The following is a 27,380-nucleotide window of genomic DNA, read 5'->3' on the forward strand; positions in this document are numbered from 1 at the left end:
CCGTGCCGGGCCGTGCCAAGGGGGGGGCCCTCGGCGGAGGGGAGAGAGGAGGGCTCGGCCCTCTGCTGAGGGCCCCCCCCGCCCCCCTCTTGGCACGGCCCCGATCCCCCTTCCCCGCCCCCCGGAATGCCAAATGTTGACTCTTTTCCTTACCTCCGTCGCATCCTGCAAAGGAAAAAGGGGAGGATGAATGCTGCTGGAGCTGCTGATGGGGAGAGGGGGAAGCTTCCAGGGAGGAGGGGGGATTAACCCTCGCGTAAAGGTTAAGCTCGCACTGACCTTTGTGGGTGCCTGCCAGGTTTTGCAGCACGAGCGCTCTCCCAGTGCTTGTGATGGGAGCTGGAAAATGGCAGGTTGTTTCTATACTTTCACACGTTTAACAGTATGTGTCAGAATAGTGAGAGGGGACCCCAAGAGTTTTAGAGCTGCATAAACACAGAACATAGTTTGTCCTGTTCCAGGAGCTTATAGCTTACACATGAGGTTACAGATAAATACAGAGAGAAGCATGAAAAGGCAACACAAGCTCGTGTTACAGGCACAGAACTCAGCACAGCATTGCACTGATGGCACTGGAGGTGCTGAACTATTAAATGTTCTGTGCAGCCTCAAATCAGCTTTGAAGGTACCTGGAGACAGGACTAAAAGGGAATAGTGGGAACATGACTGTATAGCAATAGGGTTTTCAAAATTGCTGAAGTGACTCAAGAACATGCATTGCTTTTAGTCTGACAAGCCCACCTAAAGCAAAAAACAACAGTAATACTGGAAGAGAAGAAGAACAGGCTGAGAAAAACTACACTGGAGACATATGAAGCTAATATCCTGTTAAATATATCAAAGCCCTGGAGAAATGCTGAAGCCCTTGATCTTTATTATGAAGACATCCAACAGTCAGAGCTATTGGCTAAATCACAATTAACCTTCTTAACTTCTTCAAAGAGCTTTGACTGATTTATAAGACACAACTGAGCTTTACAAAGATTGTGTTGACATGTATCCTGTTATTCCATTCTTCCACATGCATCTGCTAATTTTGTCCTGTAATGCAATGTCAGCTGATTGACTGGTACAAACAAACCAGGGTCTGATATTCCCGTATTTCCCAGTGCTCTCAGAGACCTTTTCTGTCCTGCATTTCTGTCCTCAGGTACCAAAGCTGATTCCAGGAAAAGGCTGCACAGTTCAGCACATCCAGTAACTTCATACCTAAGTTTCCTAAAAAATCACTAAAGCGTGAATACCATCTGGTCCAAGTTATGTATTGGCACCATTATTGGCTTGTTTTAAAATCTCTTCAGCTTGAAAAACTGCCTCTTAGAAAAAGATTCTGATGTAGTCTCTCCTAAAACTCCGTAGTGAATTCACTCAGCCTTTCCCTGAGGACCTAATCTTTTTTGGGCACTCTACAGCCAAGATAGACAGTCCTATAAACTCTGGCAGACTTCCTGCTTCAGATGCATTTGAATTAGATGATAATCGTGTAGCCTAATGGGCTTTAGGAAAAAAAGAAAACAAGAAAAAAAAAAGCCCAACCACACAGGTATTATGGACTCAGCATGATTTAAAAATTTATGCAGAATAAAAATAGAATACTTTTTCCTTTGAAGTGCTAGGCATCTGTAATTGTATAATAAATTGCACTCCTTAACAACTCCTCCTCTCTAAACAATTAAAAGACCTCATCAAAAACAATTTTTCTGTATTAAAAAAAGATTTAGGTCACTAAATTAAGTGGCCAAAGGTTGGGAAAGCCAGAAGGCTACCCATGAAACCTTAATTCAGCCCTCTTGTGCGTGCGCTTTGCAACTCTGTACTTAATTATGAGCCTGTCTGCAGAACACCAGGCTCCATTTGGAGCATTTGAAATTATGCAGTGGCAAGCATGTGAGACTGGCTAATTAGGTCTCCTCCTGTGTTTCATCCATTTATTCCTTTCTAGGGTCTCTTTTCTGCTTATCCCTTGTCATCTCTCACGTGGAAACTCCTCTTTGCTAGATCTGCCTGAAACTCTTACCCTTAGATAAGCCATTCAATAGTGAATCAGCAACAATTTTTACCTTAGGGTCACAGAGAATTCTAATTATTCCTTCCAAGGTTGTTGTAAAAAAGAAAAAGAAAAAAAGAAGACAAAAGGAAGAAAAACAAAGACAGGAGAAAACAGTAAAAGGTAGGGAAATAAAAGTTTCCATGCTGTAGCGGAAAGGAAATAAGAAATTGAGGTCAGTCTTCACAAGTCATAGAGCTTCATTCTTACAAAGAACCAGCTCTCAAATTGCCAGCTTTACAGAGAAGACAGTTGGAGATGAAAGCAAAAGGAAGGCATTCATTTCCCTGATGTCTTGAAGGGAATATAAATAATTCTGCAATGACTCTACAGACATTCTGGAAAACTGAGGAACTTTTGTTCTAAATTGTGACAAAAACTGTAGTTGCTGTCTGGTTCTCTTGTAACTAGGCCTTGTCAATCAAAACCACTTTCTTTTCTGAGCCAGATATTAGAAAGACTTTTCACTTTCTGGAAGCTTCTTTTTAATGGAGCAGTCATGAGTTAATAGCTTACACCTTTCCTTGGTGAATTTGGTCTTCACACGATTATAATGTTACATTCAAATTATAATGGTTTTTAAAAGTTTTCCAGTAGAACTAACAAAAAAAGGAACCAATGGCATTTGTGACATTATCGGATGTAGAAAGTTAACATTACTGTGAAGTTAAAGTGGTATTTTCACTTCAGAGGAAATTTTTAGCCTGATACAAACTAAAACAGTAACTATTCAATATTCTTTTTCCTGGGATATGAAAATTCAAAGACAATTTGAGCAAGGAAAGTATACAATTTCCTAAATGAAATGGGGTCTCTGAAGCCTTAAGTTCCCTTAAGTATAATCATACTTTAGCTTGATAGTCAATCTCAATAACATAAAACTCGCATTCTAAAAAGTGGTACTTATTCTCCTGAGAGCTTCAGTATTGTGAGGTTTCCTTTGTTTTCTTTGCAATCATTAGCACTAGAAACTTGATTTCTTGAATGAAAGATAACATTCTCTGGTTCTTATTTGTTTCCTGGTGTTTTAGTAACAATAAATAACCTTAAAATTATGGTAATATTCCATGTTGGGTCACAATGGAGAGTATAAGAAAGCAAAGCTAATTTAATAAAAGCACAACAAGTGACAGTGCTATGGCCCAGTAAAATTAAACACTCATGATTTCAATGGTATAACTGTGCAGATATTTTTTCACATATGCTTAGTATGCAAGCAAACTCATCTTGTGCGAGATTTTCAGTGTGTGGCCTTCATAACCTACCACACAGATTTGCTGTGGGGATTAACTAGTTAATATTTGTAAAGTGCTTTAAAAATTATAAAGCTTCAAGTTGTGTAAGTGCTAAGCACTATTATTTAATACTTAAATATTATAACCAAGCCTTACAGGCCTTCACCTTACTAGCACAAGTCTTTGTGAGGTCAGTATGGATGTTGCAAGAGGTAATGCAAGCAGAACTGATCACAAGAGAGAGAAACTTCTTTCTTAATTCACTGTCAGAGGTTGATGTGAAACACAACTGCAAAGGTGTTAAACAGAGACTAACAGAAAATAAATGTGAAAAGCAATAGTGTATAAATCCACATGAAAATATAGTACTCCTTAAAGTGCCAGATCCTTGCTTATTCTGTATAATATCTTAACCAAGTAAACCTACTGACTGTTTTCCAGGATATTGTTATCCTGTTACCCTGAAGCAATAAAACCCTATTTGGCATGCAAGGAAGGAAAGTTAGGTTTATTTATCTTACAAGGACTAATTATTATTCACTGGCAGTCTCCATGCAGGACAAAGCCCTCGGTACTTAAATTTCTTGCCTCTGCAAAAATGATGCAGACATCCCACAAGGACATGATTTTCAAGCATTTACATTTCCTTTCTGTGGCTAAGAATAAAGATTACCTTCCTGCAGCATTTTGACATTTTGATCTGAATTGAAGCATATAATAAAAATTCATTTCAGTGAATGTTCAAGTATTAACTGAAATTCAGTATCAGAGACAAGTAAAAGTAAGAAGGGGCAAAAAGAGAGTGAAAAGTGCACTACTAAAGCAGATGCAGGTCCTTCCTTTTCTGGGTGGAGGAAGTTGCAGGCCTCTAATGCACCTACTTTGCTTTGAAAAACAAACTTTGCTACCTGTATTTAGATATTTACAGTCTTTGTGTCACAGGACTTAAATTATTTGTCCCCAAACACACAAAAAGTCCATGAAAAAGCCAGAGCTCATCTTAACTTTCTAGACACCAGTCCCGATCCCCTTTAGACATTCCATCTAGTGATAGCTTAGAGTAGATTTGAACCATAGGTGTACATTGTTCACAGAAAAGACTGCCTGTGTAGGGTGGCAGATTTCACTCCACATGCTTTGTTACCAGGGTCTTATCAATTCTTTGTCCAGATATCCCAGGTGATGAAGGAAACCAGAGATTATATACCTTATTCAGACTCAACTCCTAATACTCCAAAGAGTCACCAAGAGTTTTAGGGGTTCTTTGTTCTGGTTCAGACTCAGTTTATCAGTTGTCTGTGTCCTTTTTTCCAGTTCTTTCCAGTCCTCTGCTCACTTCCACAGCTGTCCTTCAACCTCATTGTCACAGCTGAGGCAAGAAAAGCAACTCAGCTGTACTATTACTTTCTTTTGTCTCTCAAGAACCTTTTTCTTGGACTTCCTTATTGCCTTCTCTTTTATTTATAGAGTTTTAAATCATACAATGGCAGCTATTCATTCATTTTGGATGCAAATTACGGGTTATTTATGCTGTTGCTCATACTAACGGCAAACTGCTTGACCTATATTAATATACTTAATGCTCATTTTGGCAGAAGTGAAATTATTGTGTTTCTGAATGGGCAGGAATTTACCAGGTGCATTACAAATCTAGTTAGAATTTGAACAAAATACAGCTGGGTCTTTTGATGCCTGAGCTACTGGGTTTGAAAGATACAATGACTGCTATCAATTTCATATACAGCGCTGATGCTTACAGTTTGGAAATAGTTGTATGTGGCTCAGTTTTCATGTGATTTTAGTATACTGAGCAATACTGAAACACTGCAAAAACAGAACCATAAACAAGTGATTTTGAATGTTGCTTAAAACCAGTATCTAGTACACAGGACAGAAATGAAGTCATTTCATAGAATCATAGAATGGCCGGGGTTGAAAAGGACCACAACGTTCATTGAGTTTCAACCCCCCTGCTAGAACTGTACTGTTCAAATATGCTACAGGAATAAAGATGGTGTTTTGTCCGCTTACTAATTTGTCTGTTCTCATTGTACCATCCACTAAGCCAAAAATAAACAATGAATGTTTGTTTTTAAAACTATTTGATAGCAAACATTGGAGTTTCTGAATGAAAATTATGAACCAGTCTTTGCCCAGAAAAGGTAAACAATTGACCAGAAAAGATAAATAAATTCCTAAGATTAAACCAAAGCAGGTTTTCTATTAATGTTTATGAAATCACACTTACTGTAGCTGCATTACTAGTCTTGCTTCATTTAGAAAATGGTGGTGATTATCATAATAAAATTAGGTATGATGGATCACTACATTTGAGCCAGGTACATCAAGTAATCTCTTGCTGCTCCACATCCAAAATCTTGGACATGGAGCCTTCTTACCGCTAAGGGTGTAATTCTTCTATCTTCACAGGACCACTCCAACAGGAAAATATAAGAAATTCCTGATAGGAATCAAATAACTTTTCACTACCAACTATTTAAATTTTCTTATAGATAGAAGCTGTAAACCTTCTTAATGTTAGTGCAATGGAAACAACGTACAAAGTAAGAAAAGAGCAATAATTTATGCTATTTTTCTTCTTAAAACTTAGAAGTCTTTTCCTATCCTGTGCATAAACTTTGAGGGTGGATTTCCACATATGAATATGAGATTTTTTCTAAATTCTGAAGGATTTTTTAATAGACTGAAAAATTCTGTGGGAAAGGAGGACCTTCTATCTGGGCTCATTTTAAGAAAATTCTGACTTCAAAAAGCAGATTTCTTTTTACAAGCACTCAAGAGTAATTTTATTGTTTGAAAAAAGTTAAAGCTTTTTACCTTCTTCAAGAAAATATCACGTATGACAAACAAATGCTAGTTTATCCATCGTGATTTTGGAAATCGTTCTACAGAATTATTTTAGTCAATGTATACTAAAATCATTGATGCTTTAAGGGGACATTATAACTAACTCTAGCACGGTTACACAGTGCACACAATAGACATTGTTGACTGTATTGCATTGCATCTATGTTTTGAAACTGGCCATTTTATTCAAGTCTGTTATAACAACAGAGCTGATCTCCAGTGTACTTCCACAGTTCTTTAGGGCTTAATTCAGTTCTCTAGAGCTGATCATCTTTTGCCAGCAGAGATGACATGCAGTATTTTGTTTGGGTTCATGCCATTTTGGAATGGCTTTTTGAGTTATGGGTGCCCTCAGCAGTTTATACTGACCTAGCCAGGTATCATCCAGCACCCAGAACCGATGCTTATGTAGAGACTTCTGGAAGAACTGCCTTCCTCCCATGATTATTGAACTGTTTATCAACACAAACTGGATGATTTTAATGAAACTATTGCAAGGATCCCTACGGCTGTGCAGATGGATCAGGTATCCTTAGAACAAGAAATGAATGTATATTCTATCAGACCCTCTGTGCAATGGACGGAGGCAGAGTTAATGGTGTGATGCTGTCAGTAGCCACATGCAGCTATGCAGTAGACACTATTGAGAGAGACCATGTTCACAGCATCCCAATCTTCACTTTGGACCGAGATCCATTACATGAAGACCATGTGCATCTTTTTTATTTCTCCAGATGGTAGTTTAGAATATACAAGCTGGGCTGAACTATCTACCAGAAGTATTGTAAATATGACAGACTCCTTAGCTACTTCTGGTGCCCTGAGCTCCCAGTGAAACCATTTTCCTAGGAGCATTGTCTTCTTTCTTTTCTTCTTATTCCCTGGGAGTCCTTTCCATATGTACCCACATCTTGCAACTATCAGGAACAAACAAACAAAAATGCTCATCCCAACCCAACACATGGGCTCTGTTTTCCACCCATCAGCATATTTTAGTGATGGGAATGGGGTTAGTCTCACTGAATTCCTACTGGCCATCAAGGAGCAGAAAATACATGCAACACACCCCAGTTAGACCCTCCTATCCCAACTGCATGACAGGTAGAAAGTGAGTCATGTGTTAATTGGATGTGTGTATATTCTGGGTGTAAGTACTGTGACAGTTGATGTTCCAGATAGGGATCTTGAAAATTTACATTCTTTAGTTTACTAAAGCTGCAGTTTCACTTCTTTTACATGTCTGAAGTTAGATCATAATAACAGGAGGATTTCCCAAATGCATAACAAAATTTTGATAGACTTTGAAGCTGACAGCCATTTGAGACTTACCCATGCAACTCACTTTCTGAAGACTTTCAGACATCTCTTTTGAAGCAAAATGTTGTTATGGTCAGTGTCATCACACAGAAGAAGTCAACATTATTCTCTGTGGGTCTCACTTGGAGCTTATAGACCTCGACAGAGCAACCACTAGCATGAAAGGCACCTGAAATTAGAGGTAAAAAGAAGTGGTTAAAATGTAGTCCCCCAAAAGCCTCTGTACCTGAAGTATCCCCAGAACACTGAAAAATACAGTGCAGGAACTATACAGGATTCATGTCCATCTGTAGCAGCTTGTGGAGAACCAGCAGGATCCCCAGCATCACCACACATGGCATTAAAGTTATGACACTAAATTTAGACCTTTGTGCTGAGCTCTACTATCTTCATTTGAGGGCGTACCTAAGATCTTCTTAATCAATAAGAGATCTATTCAGACCTGTTCAGCTGGAGTTCAGAGAGCAGATCAAATGAAAAAAAATGGGTATGGTAAGAATCTCAAGACCAGACACAATCCCCAAGTTTGCACGTTACTAATGTGAGGTATTCACTGAGATTTTTGTACTGCTGTGGTATTGTATATGCAGTATATGTAGTATACACTTACAGGTATCCCAGCTAGAAACTTGACTTGCTTTCTTCACTGTACTACATATAGATTAAATTTAAATACTTGTGGAATCATGTAATTTGTTGGGTATAAGTACAGTTGTAGCCATTTCTACTACAGCATTATTAGTTGGGTTGTATTACTGCACACTTTGCTTTATACCATTCATTAATTTATAATGGGAACACACACTCATCAGAAATTTTCAGTGCTTTTCTCTCCATGTCATGGTATTTTGCCTGCTTTCTGTTTGGTTTTGTTGCAAATAAATATTTTTTGTTTTTATGTGTGGTTTCCTTGCTCATTTCACTGTCATTTTCTATTCTAAGCAGATTTTCAACCTTTACTCATTGATTAACCATCTGAATCACAGAGCAGCCCTTCTAATCAACATTGAAGCCTTTATAATATCCTCATAAAGGATGCTGCAGCTAGCAAATTTTGATTCTAGATGGGAAGTTTTATCCATCTAGTCACTCTTTAGCTAGCAATATACCACTGCTGTGCTGCTTGCCCTTACTGATTACCTTTGCTTCCACAAAGGAAATCTAGGTGAAAGTGCTAAGCCTCCTGTCAGAGATAACTGGGCTCCACAGAGAGGAAGATGACAGAGGAAAAGCACAAGATCATCAGCTCGGAAGATAACTACCGTTCCCCTAATACCCACAGCATCTTCTCCAAGGTACAATATCTGACACCTTCATCTGTGTGCATCTTCATCCTACAGAAGCAGCTACTTTTTAGCAGGGAATGTCTCAAATCAGCATGCAGTCAAGGACAAGTGTAGGACAAGTATAAAATTATACTACAGAACAGAGTTCATTCCTTTCTACTTGTGAGGCACATACTTGTGATGATTGTGTTCACTTCTACAACAATGAGCAACTCCTTACAACCTGAAATCAGCTAAACAATTAATTTAAAAATCTTTGAATATTTCAAATTTTGTACAAAGTCTGGCAAATATATATACACATTTACATTACACATACATAACACACTGCTTTCTCTCTCATTTGCAAGAAAGCGTTGTTTGAAAATAATTTTGTTTTTCTTTCTCAGTTTTTCAGAACAATAACATCTCTACATTTGAAGACTCTCTCCCTAGAATTCCAAATTCAAACATAATGAAGAAAACATAACCCTGCATGTTTTTCTCTATCCATCAATTCTCAAGCCTAATATTAAAAGACCATTCCTTTCAGCAACATGAAAACATAATGTTTATTAGCCTTCTCATTCCAGGAAATTCAGAGAAGTAATTTCAGCAAATTAAATCCAAAAAGAACACATCAAAAGACATTTGATTTGCCATCTTGATAAATTTTAATTGATGAATAGCATCTTCTGTTTAGTTATTCTGTCAATAATTTTAACTTACTACAATTTTAATTGAATACCAGCAAATTCTTTCCTTAGCTGTTTATTTGCCAATATATTGTTATTATAACAAGGTAGGATCCTATTCATTCCTATTTTATTTCTAAGTGAAAAAGCTAGTGTCTCTGATGGCTCTGACTGCACTTACTTGGTACCTAAAGTTATTTGTCAGACTAGGTGGTGTTTCCTATATAGCACACCAGTCTCACAATACTTATAGGAAAGAGACAGACAGCTAAATCCACAGGGAAATGTGTCCTGTTCTAAAAAAGCTGGAATGATTTGCATTTCATAATTGCCTACTACTATCTGCTAATGGACTAATTTATCACACTAAATTGGAGTACATACATAATGCTTGGCAGCTTTGATCATCTAAGAGGAATACAGCCCCAATAAAGCAGTGTGATTCAACTAAAAGAAGTGATTAAGAGCAAGACTAGTGTGTTATACTTCTTCCTAAACCTGAAAGACAGCAAAGAGCAAATGCAGCCAGATTTCACTGTCACTACCATTCAGCAGTGCATTCTGTTGACTACCTTGTTATTGGCTACCAGTTCAAACCTGCCTGAAGAAATTTAGTGTAAGCAAGTTAAGCAAAATCAAGCTGTTTGAGAGTGAACATAAATTACTGGAATGCTTTGTCTTTGGATGATTAAAGGGAGAGATCAAAGTACTTATCCAAGGACCAAATTTAGACTCTGAGTTGGCGATGAATTACATCTGATTATCTGGACACAAGTCCCCGGTCTTCCTCGCTGTATACAGAGCTATATAGATGCCTGTTTAAAAGCCTTAACAAGTGTTTCAGCTAGTTTTAATTTTATGTAATTTAAATGTAATGTTCAAATGAATTTTTAATGTGCCATTAAAACCTGGGGTTCCTAAACCATTTACAATAACACACAATAGGAGCTCTGTCATCTCTGACTGATTTGTCCTTAAGATCAATAAAAATTTTCAGAACCTTGAGATAAGCTAAACTATGTGCCTTTGTAAAATAAGTCTCTTTAAAGATCTGGAAGCTACACATATACTTCTTAGGAAGGATAATTTTAAAACAGAAAATCTACCAACCATAATAGCTAGACAGAGGTTCTTTTTATACACAATAAGAATAATGCTGTTGCCTGACTCAAATACCAGTCTTTGCTGTCCTTGCTGTTCGTATGCAAGTTTACCCCATTCTTTTGCTAGAAAGGAAAGAAGGCGGTCAACAGAGTTTTCTGTTTATAAAGAAAAGGTATATGCAGAAGTATCACTTTCTTTGATCATCAAAGAAAAAAAATTGTTCAAAGCAGTTTAGTGAGAAAGATGTCACCTGTAAAGCTATATAAAAATGCAAGAGCAATTTCAATCTAGACAGTTATGTTCATTACGTATAAAAGCAACAGTGATATACAACAAGAAAACTGTGTGAGTTTTCATCTTTTATCAATTTTCCACATTTCTCTAGGAGTTTTAAGTAGTGTTTCTAGAAACAGGAGCAACTTCAGTTGTAGGTAAAAACATCTCAGTTTAGACTCTGCTCTGCTCTAACTTCCCCTCTCTCTCCTGGCTTCTGAGGGATAATCTCTGGTTCTACAGTCTTGGGCTGCTTTCTTCAACCCTTGCCTCCTACCACAAATGCATGAAGTTGCATTTTCAGGACCACTTACTGCTGTTGAGATATATTTATTTTTGTTTTACCTGCCTGTAAATATGTTTGCAGTTCCCCTAAGGGCTCTGACATCTCTGTTAACGAGCTTCAGCAGAATTTCAGCACAAGGATGTTAATTTACATTCCAAAGATTCACATTCACAGGTATACCATAGTCAACACTTGAGTTAGCTCAGATAAATCGTAGTCTAGAAAATTTTGCACTAGTCTTCAGGTGGCTTTATAGACATAGCCACAATGGTTTCTTTCCAGCTCTCAGTGGCCAAGGAGAGTACTGAAAATTAGCTTTACTGAATATGAGGCTGAAGTTTTGAAACAAAGGAACTAAGGTACAGTTCCAGAAATTGTACATGGATAAAGAGCCAAATAGTTCAGACTTAGTGAAGTAACTCCTATAGAAAGGTAGATGTTTCTCTGAAACCACACAACCTATAACTCAAATTTCCTAATAGTTAGCTGAAGACAAGATATACATGCTACAAATACCATCCTTATGTGCTTAAATCTTACCATATGGATGAGCTTTGGCAGAGGCCAAACTGTTAATGCCAACAGACAGATGAATGTCTGAAGGAGCGGGACTTTCAGTGACGAGTACTGCAACACCTACATCTGCCTCAAGGAAGCGATCCATCTGTATTCTTAGCCAAAGTCAATTTGTTAAGGGACATTGCCTTCTGTCTTGATTTCACACCACTCTTTGCAAGAGGATTAGTCTAAATTTCCTGTCTTTCCCTGTTATATAAGCTTCCTCTGACTTAAAGCTTACTTCAGCCTCTTAGATAAAGATACATCTTATAATTTATATCCAGAAATCAGTTCTACATTTCAGTCTCATTTAGTCATTTCTGTAAAAGTATTTGAAAGGGATAATGAGATTAAAATATTTAAAATAGGAAGCATTAATTATCTGCCTTATTTTATGCTAGAAATTAGGCATATAATTACAATGGAAAATTATCTAACAGTGTACCTGACTCATTCTCCATTATATTATCAAAGATAGAAGCAACCTTACTAAGTGTCCAGGGAATAAGAAATGCTAATTATATTGTCTGGCTCTGAGTGCTCTGGTAGTACTTTACAAAAATAAATAGCTATTGTATGTCGCCTATTTAATGTAACTGGGCTGCATGAAAAGAAGTTTAGAAAAACTCTTATGTAGAGTTTTCTATTTAAAGAATCTTTCTGGATTCAGCAAAGAATAATCTTTTTAAAAATGTATTTGATTGTTTTTCAAGCTTTTCTGATTGATTTGGCATGCAAGAGAGTAATCTAATTGTTACCTCCGTGATGAAGTTGTTTTGAACAGAATCCAACATTCTTGATAAATCCTCTTGCTTTTCTGGTTTGTTTTTCTTAATTTCCAACAGATTTTATCTTAAATATGTAATTCACTGCAGAAGAATTGAAAGCCTTTAGATTTTTTTTATGAGACTATCCTGGAATTTATGGGCTAATTGGACTCTATGATATATTTTCCTTAAACAAAAGAAAAAAATCCTATCTTATTCATCATCTGTCACTCAAGCCAGAATTTTCTTTGCTTAGTCTCAACCAAAGCTGATAGAATTCCTAATCTGACTAATTTTTCTTTATAACTTATCTACAGCATACACAACATTTTTGATGCAAGAGAAGCAGTGAGGAAAATTTTAATTGCAATACACTATGTTCTTGTATACCAGCAATGAGGAGGACAGCCTCTTCTAGAGACACTCAAAAACTTCTTGATAACAAGTGTGACATTTACTAAATAAAGCAGCAGCTGGTTCTGAAACAGAGGGGCAGAATCTCAGAGGCCATGTCCCTGAAGTCTTCTGATTATGAGTTAGAGGGCAAGGAGGTAAAGAAGGCTATAAATATAGCAGGAAAAGAGGAGCTAGGTCTCAGTATCTGTGCCATACCTCAGGTATGAGCTATACATTCCTGTTTCTTGGCAACTGATGATCTGTTGGAATCTTGCTAGCAGTGAAGACTACAATTCAATTCTTATATGAAAATATGTCACAGCAAGGAAGAAGGAGGTCAGTTTGGCTCAGATGTTAGATTTTTTTTAAATCTTAATGTTTTTGGTAGTATTTCAAAGACATTTTACAATATTTCATCCTCTTCTCTGTGCAATACTTTGATTTTAAGAAATCCTATGGTTCTCTTTGGAAGTTGGCTGAAAATTACTAATAGGCTCTTATCATTTTTTTTATAACATGCCCTAGAGGTTTAGTGAAAGTCCTGAAGGAAACTTTGGCAGTACCCAAGCTAAGTAGCAAGAAGAACACGTAACAGCCATGTGTTAGATCTTCAGTGGTCATCTGTACTTTTCCAATCCCTGAAAATGTAAGAAAATTCAAGAGCAATGTTGTTACCATAGCTTCTAATGCCATTGATTCTGGTAGCAAGATCCATGAGAAGAAAAGGTCTCCCATACAACCTTTACACAGCAGAGAGCTTTAATTTCTCAAACTTAATATACCGTGCTTAAAAAGAACAAAATTTATGTTTTATCCTGTTCCACCAACAACATAACCAGCAAACACATTTTCTCAGTTGCTGTAGTATTATTGCCTTTTTAATCACCTTTTATTTCTTATCATAGAATCAAAGAATCATAGAAAGTCCTGGGTTGAAAAGGACCACAATGATCATCTAGTTTCAACCCCCCTGCTATGTGCAGGGTCGCCAACTACTAGACCAGGCTGCCCAGAGCTACATCCAACATCCAGAGATGGGGCATCCACAACCTCTTTGGGCAACCTGTTTCAGTGTGTCACCACCCTCTGTGTGACAAACTTTCCCCTACCACTTAACCTAAACCTCCCCTGTCTTAGTTTAAAACCATTCCCCCTTGTCCTGTCACTATCAACCCATGCAAACAGCTGTTCCTCCTCCTGTTTATACGCTCCCTTTGAGTACTGGAAGGCTGCAATGAGGCTTCCCCGGAGCCTTCTCTTCTCCAAGCTAAACAAGTTCCCTCAACCTTTTCTCATAGGAGAGGTGCTCCAGCCCTCTGATCATCTTACTGGCCCTCCTCTGGACCCGCTCCAAGAGCTCCATGTCCTTCCTGTACTGGGGGCCCCAGGCCTGGACGCACTACTCCAGATGGGGACTCACAAGAGCTGAATAGAGGGGCACAATCTCCTCCCTCTTCCTGCTGGCCACCCCTTTTTTAATGCAGCCCAGAACACAGTTGGCTTTCTGGGCTGCAGGAGCAAACTGTTGGCTCATATCCAGCTTCTCGTCCACCAGGACCCCCAAGTCCTTCTCCACAGGACTGCTCTCAAGGAGATCTTCCCCCAGTTTGTATAAATACCTGGGATTGCCCTGGCCCAGGTGCAGCACCCTGCACTTGGCCTTATTGAACCTCATTAGGTTTTCATGGGCCTGCTTCTCCAGACTGTCCAGGTCCTTCTGGATGGCTTCTCTTTCTTCCAATGTATCAACTGCACATTCAGCTTTATGTTGTCCGCAAACTTGCTGAGGGTGCACTCAATGCCACTGTCTATGCCATTGATGAAGATATTGAAGAGCTCCGGTCCCAAAACCGACCCCTGAGGGACACCGTTCGTGACCAGCCTCCACCCTGACACAGAACCATTAATCACAGCCCTTTGGCTGCATCCAGCCAGCCAATTCGTAATCCACTGAACAGTCCTTCCTTCAAATCCACACCTCTCCAGTTTAGAGAGAAGGATGTGGTGAGGGACCATGTCAAAGGCTTTGCAGAAGTTCAGGTAGATGACATCCATCGCCCTTCCCCTGTCCACTGAACCCACCACTCCATCATAGAAGGCCACCAGATTGTTCAGGCACGATCTGCCCTTGGTGAAGTCATGCTGGCCAACTCAAATCACCTCTTTATCTCGTATGTGCCTTAACATAGCTTCTAGGAGGATCTGCTCCATGATCTTCCCAGGCACAGAGGTGAGGCTCACCAGCCTGTAGTTCCCCAGGTCTTCCTTTCTTCCTTTCTTAAATATGGGAGTAATGTTTCCCTTTTTCCAGTCACCAGGGACTTCAGCAGACAGCCATGATTTTTCAAATATGATGGAGAGCGGATCAGCAACCACATCAGCTATCTCTTTCAGAACCCTAAGATGGATATCATCTGGCCCCATGGACTTATACACATTCAATTTCATGAGGAGGACTCGGACTTGTTCCACCATTACAGTGGAACAGAAACTACTCTCCACACCCTCACCTAGAGGCTCATGGTCCTGGCAGACATGGGAAGCCTGACCACCCGTGAAGACTGAGGCAAGGCACTCACTGAGTACCTCAGCTTTTTCTATGTCTTATCTATGTAGGAAAGTGCCTGAGTGCTTTCAGGAGTTCAGAATTTGGGAAATATGTGCATGAGTGATTGGTGGGATTGGAGGCATTGGTGAAGCCTCACCTCCAGTACTGTGTTCAGTTTTGGGCACCTCAGTACAGAAAGGACATTGAGGTGCTGGAGCAGGTCCAAAGAAGGGCAACAAGGCTTGTGAAGGGCTTGGAGAATATGCCCTACGAGGAGAGACTGAAGGAACTGGGGCTGTTTAGTCTGTGGAAAAGGTGGCTGAGGGGAGACCTTATTGCTCTCTTCCAATATCTGAAAGGTGCTTACAGCGAGAGTGGGGTTGATCTCTTCTCACTGCTGACAGGTGACAGGACAAGGGGAAATGGCCTTAAGTTGTGCCAGGGTAAGTTTAGGTTAGATGTCAGGAAACTCTTCTTTACAGAAAGGGTTGTTAAGCACTGGAATAGGCTCCTTAGGGAGGTGGTTGAGTCACCGTCCCTGCGTGTGTTTAAAAACCATTTGGATGTGGTGCTCAGGGCCATGATTTAGCGGAGGGTTGTTAGACTTAGGATAGTATGGTTAGGTCATGGTTGGACTTGATGATCTTTAAGGTCTTTTCCAACCTGAGCAATTCTATGATTTTATGATTCTATTGAGTGACACACAAAGTCAGAGCTGTAGAGTCACTTGTGCAATCTTCCATTGTATTTCCCACCATGCTCACTGACTGGGCCACAGTGCTACTTCAAGCCTGCTCTGTGTGTCACCTTTTAAGCTAAAACACAAAGAACAGAAAAAAATATATTGCCATTTCCTTTCTCTCTGAAGGTGTGGGAAGAACCACAATTTTGGTCCTGTCCCTCTCTCAGCTTCCAGACTATCACTGTCCAACACCATGTAGACATGCTTATGAAGACCAGCTCTAGCAATAAGCTAAGCTGGAGCCAGGCTGCTTTTGTTCAAAAACATCCTTGTGTCCCTGTACTGCATCTCCCACTATATCTGTCTTTGAATAGGTTTTTGAAAAGCATAGGGCCAGATAGCATCCAGCCACACCTCACTGCTCAGCCACTGGTCCAAGTGGAAAGTGTCTGCTCTCCTGCAGATGAGCTGTGCCTTGAAGAATAGCTGGACTCCTGTGACAGGCATCTTAGCTAAAGCACTTGCACAGATATGCAGAAAACCAATCTGCCAGTGAATAACAGATGCAACTGTAATGTATCATGCCACCACGACTATTTACTGTCATGTGTTTCTGACATATATGTTCTTAAAAAAAAAAAAAAATGGCCTCAGGCTACCTTATAGGATTCAGGGATTTCAGGGATTGTATCTAGACTCACTCATATAAAGACAGTAGACTCTTATGACCTCTCTCAGAAATGTGCATATCGCAGAGTACTGCTTCCTCCCACTGATCCAAGAAAAGCCTCCCAGTCAAAAGGAGGAAACTCACAAACTGAAATGAAATACTATTTCAGGCTTCAGAATGCCTTCATTCAAAAGTGGGCAGGAGGCATCAACTTCCTTCCCACTACTTCTCTGAGACATTAGTCTGTGCTCCTGATAAATATACTGCAGTCCTACAGTATGGACTGAAAGCCACATTTAGAGATAAGAGGAAAACACTACATTCCAAAGTAAAAATACATCATCAGATACTTTGCTGCTTTTGTATTTGAAAGTATTTAAGGAGTGCAATTGAACTTTGAAAGTCTAGATTTACTCTCTGTTCCTCTTCAAAAACCCCTGAAGTAATAACTACCAACACTGAAGAAATAACTACTAACTTTAAATAAACAAACCTTTCTAACTGTTGAATAATAATCACTGTTCCAGTGAAGCAAATGATGTGCATAAAGATTTTCATGTCTGTATATTTTGCAGAATTCCAATTTACTGAGACACCATATTGAAGAAGCATCTCCTGTTAAAATCTTTGTTAAACAGCTGTGTGAATGGTTATTCGCATGATTAGCAGACTATTCCTCCATGACTTATCTTCAGTGTTCTGGAAAACATAAATGATATTACAAGAAGATAGTAAAAGTACTATAAAAATGAGTCAGGAGACCTAGAGCTGCAGGTGATATTTGCTGAGAAACATTTTAATATATTTCTAAGGGCTGCATGACGATTACTGCTGCTTGCACAGGGGAAAAGGTGAGTCTTGCACAATAATTATCAAGAATAATCAAGAATCTTGAAGTTACTAGTTCTTAAATTACAGCAATACTCCCAGACAAGTTTTGAAAGTACCCAGTATTCTACTCAGTTATATAAAATTTCATTTTAGATGGCAATACTTAAGAGATTTCAAGGTAAGAGGGAGTTTCCAATGTCTACTTACAGACCTGAAAAATTTTTTGCCTTAGCCATCATGCTTAATTTCAGGGCTCAGTGCTGTTATTATCAACTAAACTGTATATTGCATCTACTTTAGTGAAAACAAATAAACATTTTGGAATGGAAGTATTCATGCACCTCAAAATTATCTGGGGTCTTTGATCTCATTATACTCTCATAGTTACTGTAGGCCTCCAAATACTGAGAAGTAAAGCCTAATGTCTCATATTCCTCTGAATTGCTCTTGTGTGTATAGCATCCAAATCTCTACCTATCTCACTGTAAACTGGAGGGAACTGCACTGAGACCAGTGGGACTAGAATAAGAATTTACCTTCTCGAAAAAAAAAATCTATATCTGTCCACAGGTATTTTGCCTTTGTCAAATTACCTAATAACATTTGCACAGATATATTTTTTGAATGGTAGATGAATAAATGCTGCAATTTATGAGCTACTGTCAACTTAAAATCCCCTGAAATCCCAAACAAAAAATGTCAAGAGGCACCCAGTGCACAGCAATTTCTATACTGAAGCTGACAGAAAGTGAACTGTTTTCAGTTCTTCTACTGTCGAATGATTTGGTTATTTTTATTGATACACCTAAGAATTTTTGATAATCGTTACAAATATTTGAAATCCTCAAGGTTTCTCTGTTTTTAGTTTTTATATGGGATAATATTGATATATGTGCAAATACAGTAATCAGCAAGTAGAATTCAGAATAACATACAGTTTTTGCAAACAGCTTAAAAAATGAACTAACGAGAATGATAATCTAGCATTATTTCATTCTGGCTGAGGAAGGCTCCTTCCTCCTTAAACAGTGAGGCTCTTAGTGACTGTAGCTGATGATATTTATTTTCTTCTGATAGGCTTCACTTTACATTCCCTTAAATATACTTAAATACAGGCAAGTTAAAGAATTAAGATCAAGTAAATCATAATGAAACAATCCCTTCTAACTTTACTGTTAACTACTGTTACTACTGCTTACTACTGGAAAATTCTGCTGATCAAAAAATTCCTGAAACTATCCTTTTCCATCACAAAACTACTTGCATGTCCCAAATCATGCGGGGTGACTACCAAAGAAGGAAGCTGCTTTATATATTCAAAATTCTACATATCTTCTAATTATTTAACATAGCTTTTCATGAGAAGCGCACATGCTGCCAAGAAGAGTTTAATTTCTCTTTTTAGTTTAGATCATGTCATATCTAAGGTGAGGAGCTAATTTGGGTTTCCAAATGCTAGTACCAGCAACTCGTTTTATATTCTGAAATCATTCTGTTGATTCCTGTCCACTGCAGATTTTTGAGGTGCCCTAGATGTCTATGGAAAACCTTACTTTTAGTATTAAATTTTCTATAAATAATGGGTGAGTTCCTGCCTGCATTGGAGTAAACTGTAAAGCGCTTTTGATTTTAAAGGACACTGACTTTAGCCCAAAAGGCAGGGCATGGCAAGTAAAATCATAGTAAATCCTCTCCAATATAATTATACACCTTAGAGAACACTCACACTCAAAATCAGTTTGGCCTTTGACTAATATGCTTTTATACATCAATTTATCATTTTAAATAATCAAAGATCACAAATAATATGTTCTGAACATTCAACTATTTTTTTCTGTTCTGCAGCAGCTTGTAAGAAGTGAGAAAGAGATACCTCAAATTACTGTGGGCATGACAATCAAAAAAGAGAAGACCAAATAAATATTGCATTTACATAACTTAGAGTAAATTCAGAATGAAGAGGAAATTATGCCTGATTGTGTCTATTTTACATTATGAAAAGGTGATAAAAAAAACATAGGGGGACTTGCCTTTGGCATTTGAATCGCAAGACATGTTCAGCCTTTAAGAACCATAACAGTTGAAGAAACAATTAAGATACACATGTTGAAAGTAAAGAGCTGAAAAACTGGAGAGAAAGAGGGAAAGATTTAGCTAATATCCTTTTGACATCAGAACATCATGGGCATTTTGTTATAGTATCACAAGTCATGTGTGAGAGTGTGTTCAAGTGCAAAAGCTGATGATATCTGCATTAGCTGAGAATGTACTGCAACCTAGGACTAGATTGTTTCACACAGATCACAGTCTGTAACATCATTTATCACGACTGTCTTTTCTCAACTTAAAAGCACCCCAACAAGAAAGAGACAAGCTCAATTTTAAAACAAGATCCACTGCAAGTCACCTTTAAGTTCATCATCAACTCTTGTTGGAGTTTCATGTAACGTTGGAGTTTCATGTTCTCCTATCACCTCTCCTAAATAATTTCTCTCCATTCTGGAGTAACGAGGACAAACAGATGCTTGTATATTCAGTAATGATTTTTCGTTAAGTTTTATTATGGAAAGACTTTTAATTTGATGGTTTTTAATTTGGTTTGGAGAGTAACAGATGTAAAATTCCTTACGTCTTCAGAAAATCTCCTGGGTTTGCAGCTCTTGTGTCAGTGACCACACAACATTTACATTCAACTTAAACAGAGGATCTTAGCAATGCTTGTTGTTATGCCCTGGGACTAATACGGTGACACTCTGGTTGGATGGTTGAGGTAAAATAACACATCTGTCTTTTACATCTGATTACAGCTTTGCTTTCTTTTCATTCCCAAATGTTTTTTGTGATGCTGTTTTTTTTAGGCTGAAAGAGCATAACTAACCAATGATGTTTTCCTAGCAGTTATATGCCATAACCAAGTCACCTTTCAGTTATCTTAAGTCCTTTAATTACTCCATTAGAAGGCATTTTCTCTAATTTTCAAATAACTTTTGTAGCTCTCCCCTGGGGCTTCGCTATTTTTTTCCATGGAAACACAATAATTCCGTTATCAGTTTACAATTGTTTTGCCTTACAGGCAGACTTATTGACTTTTTCTACTTGAATTTTCTCAGCTACTGCATGAATCCCTGACTGAGCAACTGTTATGAACTACTCTGAAATAATAAAAATTTGTCACAAATAAACAAAACAATATAAGTGCAACTGATCAAAACCAAAGGGATATTAAAATAACATAACTCAGAAACATTAAGTTGGTGGAATTTAGGCTGGATATAAGTGCTTCACTATGAATACTCTTCAGGAAGAAGCATTCATGACTAAGAGTGCTTACACAGAATTCAAATCCCTCTTTCCTTTGTGGAAAGTAACAAATGTCACATTCAGAAGTCATATCAATTCTCTACTACTCACTAGTTTAGCATTCCAAAACTACCACTAGTCTATTTGAACAGTATCAGAATTAAGGCATACGTTGTATTGCTTTTCTACTACATCTTTTTAAGAGTTGCTATTTCTCACACTACTATGGTCTAGAAAATGCCTGTACTGTTTTTACCCATACATATGGTCTTGCATTTTGTGATGTAAAACATTTATTTTTCTCGACTTGAGAAAATAATTCAGACTGGTTTATACTAATTATTGTGATATCAGCTAGCTTCATCAGAATTAATTTGCACAACATTTATGATAATGTTGAGTAGTCATAACATAACAGGAACAAAACTACTCAACTACTCAGGTAGCTGAATCCAGTGAGCTTCATGATTCAGGTGATTTCTCCTAGACCAGCCCAACAGCCTCACTTGGCCAACAGTTCCTCTCCAGCCTCACTTGATCACTGTTCCCATACATTCAATCTTTGCCCTAAACAACCCTTAGGAATTTCCACACATTTCTACAGTCATTTTAAAACATATGTTGCCTATAAATTCTTTCTCCCTTCTTCCCACGGCAAGTCACTTTTAGGCAATTGCTCTGTTCACATTATGTTGCTTCTGAGGAAGAGAATTTTTTCCTAAAAAACCATCTCCTTCAACAGTCTTTAGGTAGTAGCTCATGCAGGTTGCTCCATTGCCACCATTCAGCACAGCAGGGATACTCCACCTGCTATTGTTTCTGTCATCCTCCCCGGGATTTCCTCTTGAACAGGCAACCTGAAAACTCTTATTTGTAGATGATCATTACAATTACTATTGCATTTTGGACTATATGGCATGAAAATTCTTTTTCCAGTTTACCCCAATTTAGTCCAGTGACCTCCCAGGTTACTGATTTCCTGTCAAACAGGTCCCTTCAGAAAAACACAGCAATAACTGGCACTTATATAAATAAATAAGATGCTTCTCAGTCCTACGGAATTATATTTCAGTCTTTTCTACCAATATATGAACTTGTCACACCTGGTAATATCTTGATTTACAGGTCACAGTGGATCCATTTCTGTCCCACACATCAGACTGAAAAGACAGTATGAAATTATATGAAATTATATGCTGATAATGAAATCCAAAGCCCTTCTATTTTGGACAAAAATTGCATCAAGATAGACTAACAAGGTTGGGTAAAGTAGCTTTGAAGAGCTGTATTCTGAGAGGTATTTTTTAAATACACAGCTTTGTCACATTGTAGAAAAGCAGGAAAGGTACGAAAGGCAGACTGCGGTATAGATTTTGTTCCCCTAGGCTTTGAGTAAACTTTAATAAAATGAGGTAAGCAGAAAATAAGGCTAAAGTACAAGGTGCTGTTTTTTGGCTAAGAGCATCAATATGCGAAATGGAAAATATGGAGTGCAGATAAGCAGGAGGAGGAAGTTAGTCTTGTTCTCCTGCAATGCACGTAGGTAATTGAGGAAAATAAAGCTTTTTGACTTAAAATTCCATTTCAAAAGATATTTTTTTCCCTGTTCCACTACCGTCCACATTCATTATCTCTTCCTCTCTACCTTTTAAACACTCCATGTTTCTATTTCCTTTTTATTTTCTGATGTTTTCTTCTCCCATTATCCTCTCATTTTTTTATTCTTCCACCTCCTATGTTGTATAGTTCAGTATAGCAAAGCAAGCAGGGACTGAACCTCATCCTTCCCCTACTTTACATCTCATGGTGGCAAGGCTTGACTCACGCATTACATGTCAAGACAACTGGAAAAATATCAAAAAACAGTCACTGATACCCATCAACCAAGTATCTGATGACATCCTCCTCCTTTTGCCTTTCCCAGTAGCCTCCTCAAAGGTCATTTTCTGAAGAACTTGAACTCTTGTGATTGTCTCTGCTTGATTAGAGTTAGGGTTTAACACAGCAAAAGCCTTTTCAGGCTTATCTGAAATGCTGAATGGAAGCTGTGTGATTCTCTGCTGCTTTACTGCAAAATGTTCCAGATTTATTGCCTGTGTGTTGGACTCTGAAGTTTTCTTAGGGCTGGGAATATTTTAACTTCAGAAATCCTTCCACATCTGGGTTTTGACATGTGTACTACTATCTAAACAAAGTATCAGTAGAAACACTGGCTTGATACTCTGCAAAGGGAGCTACGTAACATCTCAACTTATGAGAACTGTTCTGTGCCTCAGTTGTGAAATTAATTGTGAATTAAATGCTGCTCAGTTGAAGACTTGCCTTGAATATGTCCTTGTAACATTTCACTGGTATCGCTCTAATTTTAAGGTCAGGGAAAACTGTTTTGGCAATCTGCCTTTTGACATATGTACCAGCATAACTAGCAGATGGCTTAACCTGAAAGAGCCTCCTGGAATATTATTTTTATGCTGAGTTTTTAACAATGCCCTAAAACTTTAGTCTTTTGGATTTTGTCAGCAATAGACAATTCAGCAGCATGCTTTGTTTATTCCAGTAAGGTAGAGGGGCAAATCCTTTTAAAAGATAAGCATGTGGCTATGGAGCATTAGATTTTACTCTGATCTAGAACGATGGCATTACTTGCTCAGAGGGCATTACCTTCCAAAATTAACTTATCGTTTCCTGGCAACCGAACTGCTCTCGCTAGAGTGCCAAAGAGCCTTCTGCAGTGACCTGACAGAGTAGGTAATGCTAATTCTCTTTATTTCCATCTTGAACTAAGGCCAATGGAAATACTGTAAGTACTTCCCCTGTTTTTCTACCTGAAAAATAAATTGTAAAAAACTTTACACGGATTCTATTGTATTGTAATGCAGAGGCAGATTTCTTCCTTTTGTTGCTCTGTATTTAAAGATGTGATGTCATATCTCTAACTGTATATAGTTCTAACTGTATTAAGCTTGTCAGCACTTGCTATGACACAGAATAAGGCTTGCTGGTTTTTATCCCACTTGCCTTCAAACTGACATTCAGCATATGTCCAGGTTTTCTCAGTTCCATCCCCACAGATGCTGATATCACCCTTCTAATCAAATCTCTGAACTACTAGTAAGAAAGGCAGTAGTCCTGGAAGGCCGGGTAAAAGTTGCTGAGTGGCAGACAGAAGTTGGTTGTTTTGGATAACCCTCCATGCCATGTTCTCCTAACCAGTAACAGCTGCAGTTTTAAATATACAAAAGATATTGAAGCCTTTCTGGTGCTGTACAAAGTCTTAGAGGAACAGAACAAACTGATGAATATGTCAACAGTGTTTACTTACATAATTTCATTTCATTGCCAAGAGTAAGCTTTTAAGTAATCTCACAGGCCTGAACCTTGAATACTTATTTTGTGTTGGTGAAAAGAGGGGAATTGCAAAAGTTTTCCTATTAAAAAAATTGAAATACACACATGCAAAGTTCACAAAACCCTAAGAAGTTAATATATCCTGGACAAAAGCCAGAGTTACCAGAACTGAGCAAGTGGTTACATAATTTTCTGAGAACAGCTCTGTAGAGTTCATATCCTGAGGCTACACCAGATATCACAGCAGCCAGAGGTAAGGTGCTACAGATCAGAATAAAATTCTCAGTATCAATATGAAACTTCTCTGTTCTCACTTTCCAACAGTGCTATTAATATAGAAGAAATGGAATTCTACGGCAAAATAGCTGGCTATACATCGGCTGAAAATAACGTACCTCTGTGCTACAGAAGATAAAAATCAAAATATATAATACTGTGTGATAGAAATAACTATTGTACTTAACAATTCTTTTCCATAAAGGAAAATATACTAAATGGCCCAGAAGAATATTCGTATAACAGTATTGAAAGCTTTGCTGAAATCCAAAAAGATTACATCAAATGACTTCCCTTGGTCAACTAGGTGTGTAATCTTGTCATGAAAAGGAATTCAGTTTATTAAACAGGACTTTCCCCTCATGAACCAGTGTTGGCTGTGATCAATGACTGCATTGTCTTTCAAGTGTTTTTCAATACCTCCCCCAAAAAATATTCTCCATAATTTTTCCACACACTGAAGTGAGATTGGCAGGTCTGTAAGAGGAGACTGGGCTCAGACACAGGCTTAGCACCTGCATTTAAAATACAGTATAGAAACGGAATGTGCTTCGTTTCTCTGATATAAAGATTTTCCCACTAAGCCACAAAGTTAGACGATATTATGCATAGTAGGTTACATTTGCTATGTGTCAGGTTGCCCAAATTCATATATATCTGCAAAACTGTCACTCACAAAAACAGATTAATAGCTCAAACGGCTAATCATTGGGAAGCCATACTAAGCCATTTAAAAGACAAGGTGTTCTAAATTTTTAAAAGTGAATGTGTAGAGATGAACACCACAATCATCCATTACCTGCTGTTGTCAGGGTAACAGCTGCTTTAGGATTAATACTCACAAGATAGTTTCAGCGCTTCATCACAAACACTACAAATGTTACATGTGTTAACTGGCTACTTGCCAATCCCTTCTTTCTTGGTGTTCTTCCCACAATGGTTACTCTGTTAGCTTTTCAGGAGCAGTATAGTACTCACCCCAAACCAGGAGGGAGTTTTTTAATTGCATGTTTACACATTATTTATTTATTTATTCCCCAGCAGACCTAAAATAATTGCAAATTCACCTCTCGGTTTCTTCATCTAGAATGGTTCATTTCCCTTCACAGAATCATAGGGTTTGGAAGGGAGCTCTGGAGATAATCCAGTTTTTAATCCTAAAGCAGGTTCCCTACGGCAGGTTGCACAGGAAAGCATCCAGGAGGTTTCTGAATATCTCCAGAGAAGGGGACTCCACAACCTCTTTGGACTGCTTGTCCCAACTCAGTCACTCACAAAGAAAAGTTGTTTCTCATGTTCAAATGGAACATCCTGTGTTCCAGTTTGTGCCTATTGCCTCTTGTGCTATCACAGGGAATCACCAAAAAGAGCTTGGCCCCATCCTCCTGGCACCTGCCCTTTCAATATATATAAGCATTGATAAGATCCCCTCTTCCCCTCTGTAAGCTAAACAGCCACAGGCCTCTTCTGCCTTTCCTCATAAGGGAGATGCTCCAACCTCTACTTATATTTGTAGCCCTCTGATGGACTCTCTCAAAGTTCCCTGTCTGTCTTGAAGTCAGATAGGACACAGTACTCCAGATGTGTCTTCACCAGGGTAAAGTAGAGGAGGAGAACCACCTTCAACCTGGTAACCATGCTCTTTTTAAATGCACCTCAGGGTGCCATTGGCCTTCTTAGTCACAAGGACACACTGCTGGTCAACTTGTTCACCAGGACACCTCAGTCCTTCTCTGCAGTGCTCATTTCCAGCATGTCAACCTCTAACCTGCAGAACTGCGTGTGGTTATTCTTCCTCAGGTGTAGGACTCTACACTTGCACTTGCTGAACTTCAGCAGGTTTCTCTCCACCCAGCTCTCCAGCCTGTGAAGATCACACTGAATGGCAGCACAGCCTTCTGGTGTGTCAGCCACTTCTGCCAGCTTTGTAACATTAGCAAACTTGCTGGAGGTACACTCTATCCCTTCATCCAGGTCATTGATTAAGATGCTAAACAAGATCAGATTCAGTACCAACCCCTGGGGAGCATTGCTAGCTACAGGCCTCCAACTAGACTGCACCACTGATCACAACCCTCTGTGCTCTGCCAGTCAGCCAGTTCTCAAACAACTTCACTGTCCACTCATCTATCTCGCACTTCTTAAGCTTACCTAAAGGATATTATGAGAGCCAGTGTGAAAAGCCTTGCTGACGTCAAAGTAGACAACATCCACTTCTCTCCCCTTATCTACTCAGCCAGACATGACATTGTAGAAGGCTACCAGATTGGCCAAGTATGATTTCCCCTTGATGAACCTATGCTGTTACTCTTAATAACCTTTTTACTTCCACTTGCTTGGAGATGACATCCAGAACAAGTTGTTCCATCATCTTCCCAGGGACAGAGGTGGGGCCAACTGCCTTGTCGTTTCCAAGGTCCTCCTTTTGTCCTTGCTGAAGACTGGAGTGACAATGGTGTCCCTCCAGTTTTCAGACAACTCTCCTCTTCTACATCAACTGTCATAGATGATAGAGTGATAAATATATAAATAAGTAAACATATCTCAAAATTAATTCTGGGAAAATACATTGCTTCTCTGTATCTTTAGAAAATTTTAATGAATTTTGCAAAAACTTAAAACATGTTGGGTTTTGTTTGTTTGTTTGTTTTATTTTAGTACACCTAAGAGAGGGTGTTATATCTTTTCTTAAAGCAGGACATGTTTTCCCCCAAGAAAGGATTTCTGGCACTAAGAAATTAGACTTGCTGCTAGGATTTTCCAATCATTCTTCAGGGCATGGCCCTGAAGACTGAACAAAGATTTAGAGGAAATTGCCTTGGAAACAATGAACTCATATCTGTATAAATATTAAAAGGACACCTCTGGAGTACAGTGTTTGGTGTACGTAATAGAAAATCATTCATCAAACATA

At 38.5% G+C, this 27,380-nt stretch overlaps 1 protein-coding gene across 5 annotated transcripts in view; it reads right to left on the reverse strand.

The window, feature by feature from the left end:
• Positions 1-27,380, reverse strand: part of TRMT9B (tRNA methyltransferase 9B (putative)) — a 108,360-nt gene that overhangs the window by 19,494 nt on the left and 61,486 nt on the right. For 4 of the 5 annotated variants that reach the window (XM_015285549.4, XM_040700436.2, XM_420694.8 and 1 more), the window contains one exon: positions 7,480-7,636. Coding sequence is in view for 1 of the 5 variants with exons in the window: in XM_046940485.1 (XP_046796441.1) it covers positions 154-164 (11 nt within the window). In the remaining 4 variants the exon portion in view is untranslated. Of the gene's footprint in view, positions 1-153; positions 166-279; positions 352-7,479; positions 7,637-27,380 lie in introns of those variants that run through there. The other variant, XM_046940485.1, reaches the window with a different exon arrangement.

Source organism: Gallus gallus, chromosome 4 (genome assembly GCF_016699485.2).
Source record: "Gallus gallus isolate bGalGal1 chromosome 4, bGalGal1.mat.broiler.GRCg7b, whole genome shotgun sequence".
Lineage (NCBI taxonomy): Eukaryota > Metazoa > Chordata > Aves > Galliformes > Phasianidae > Gallus > Gallus gallus.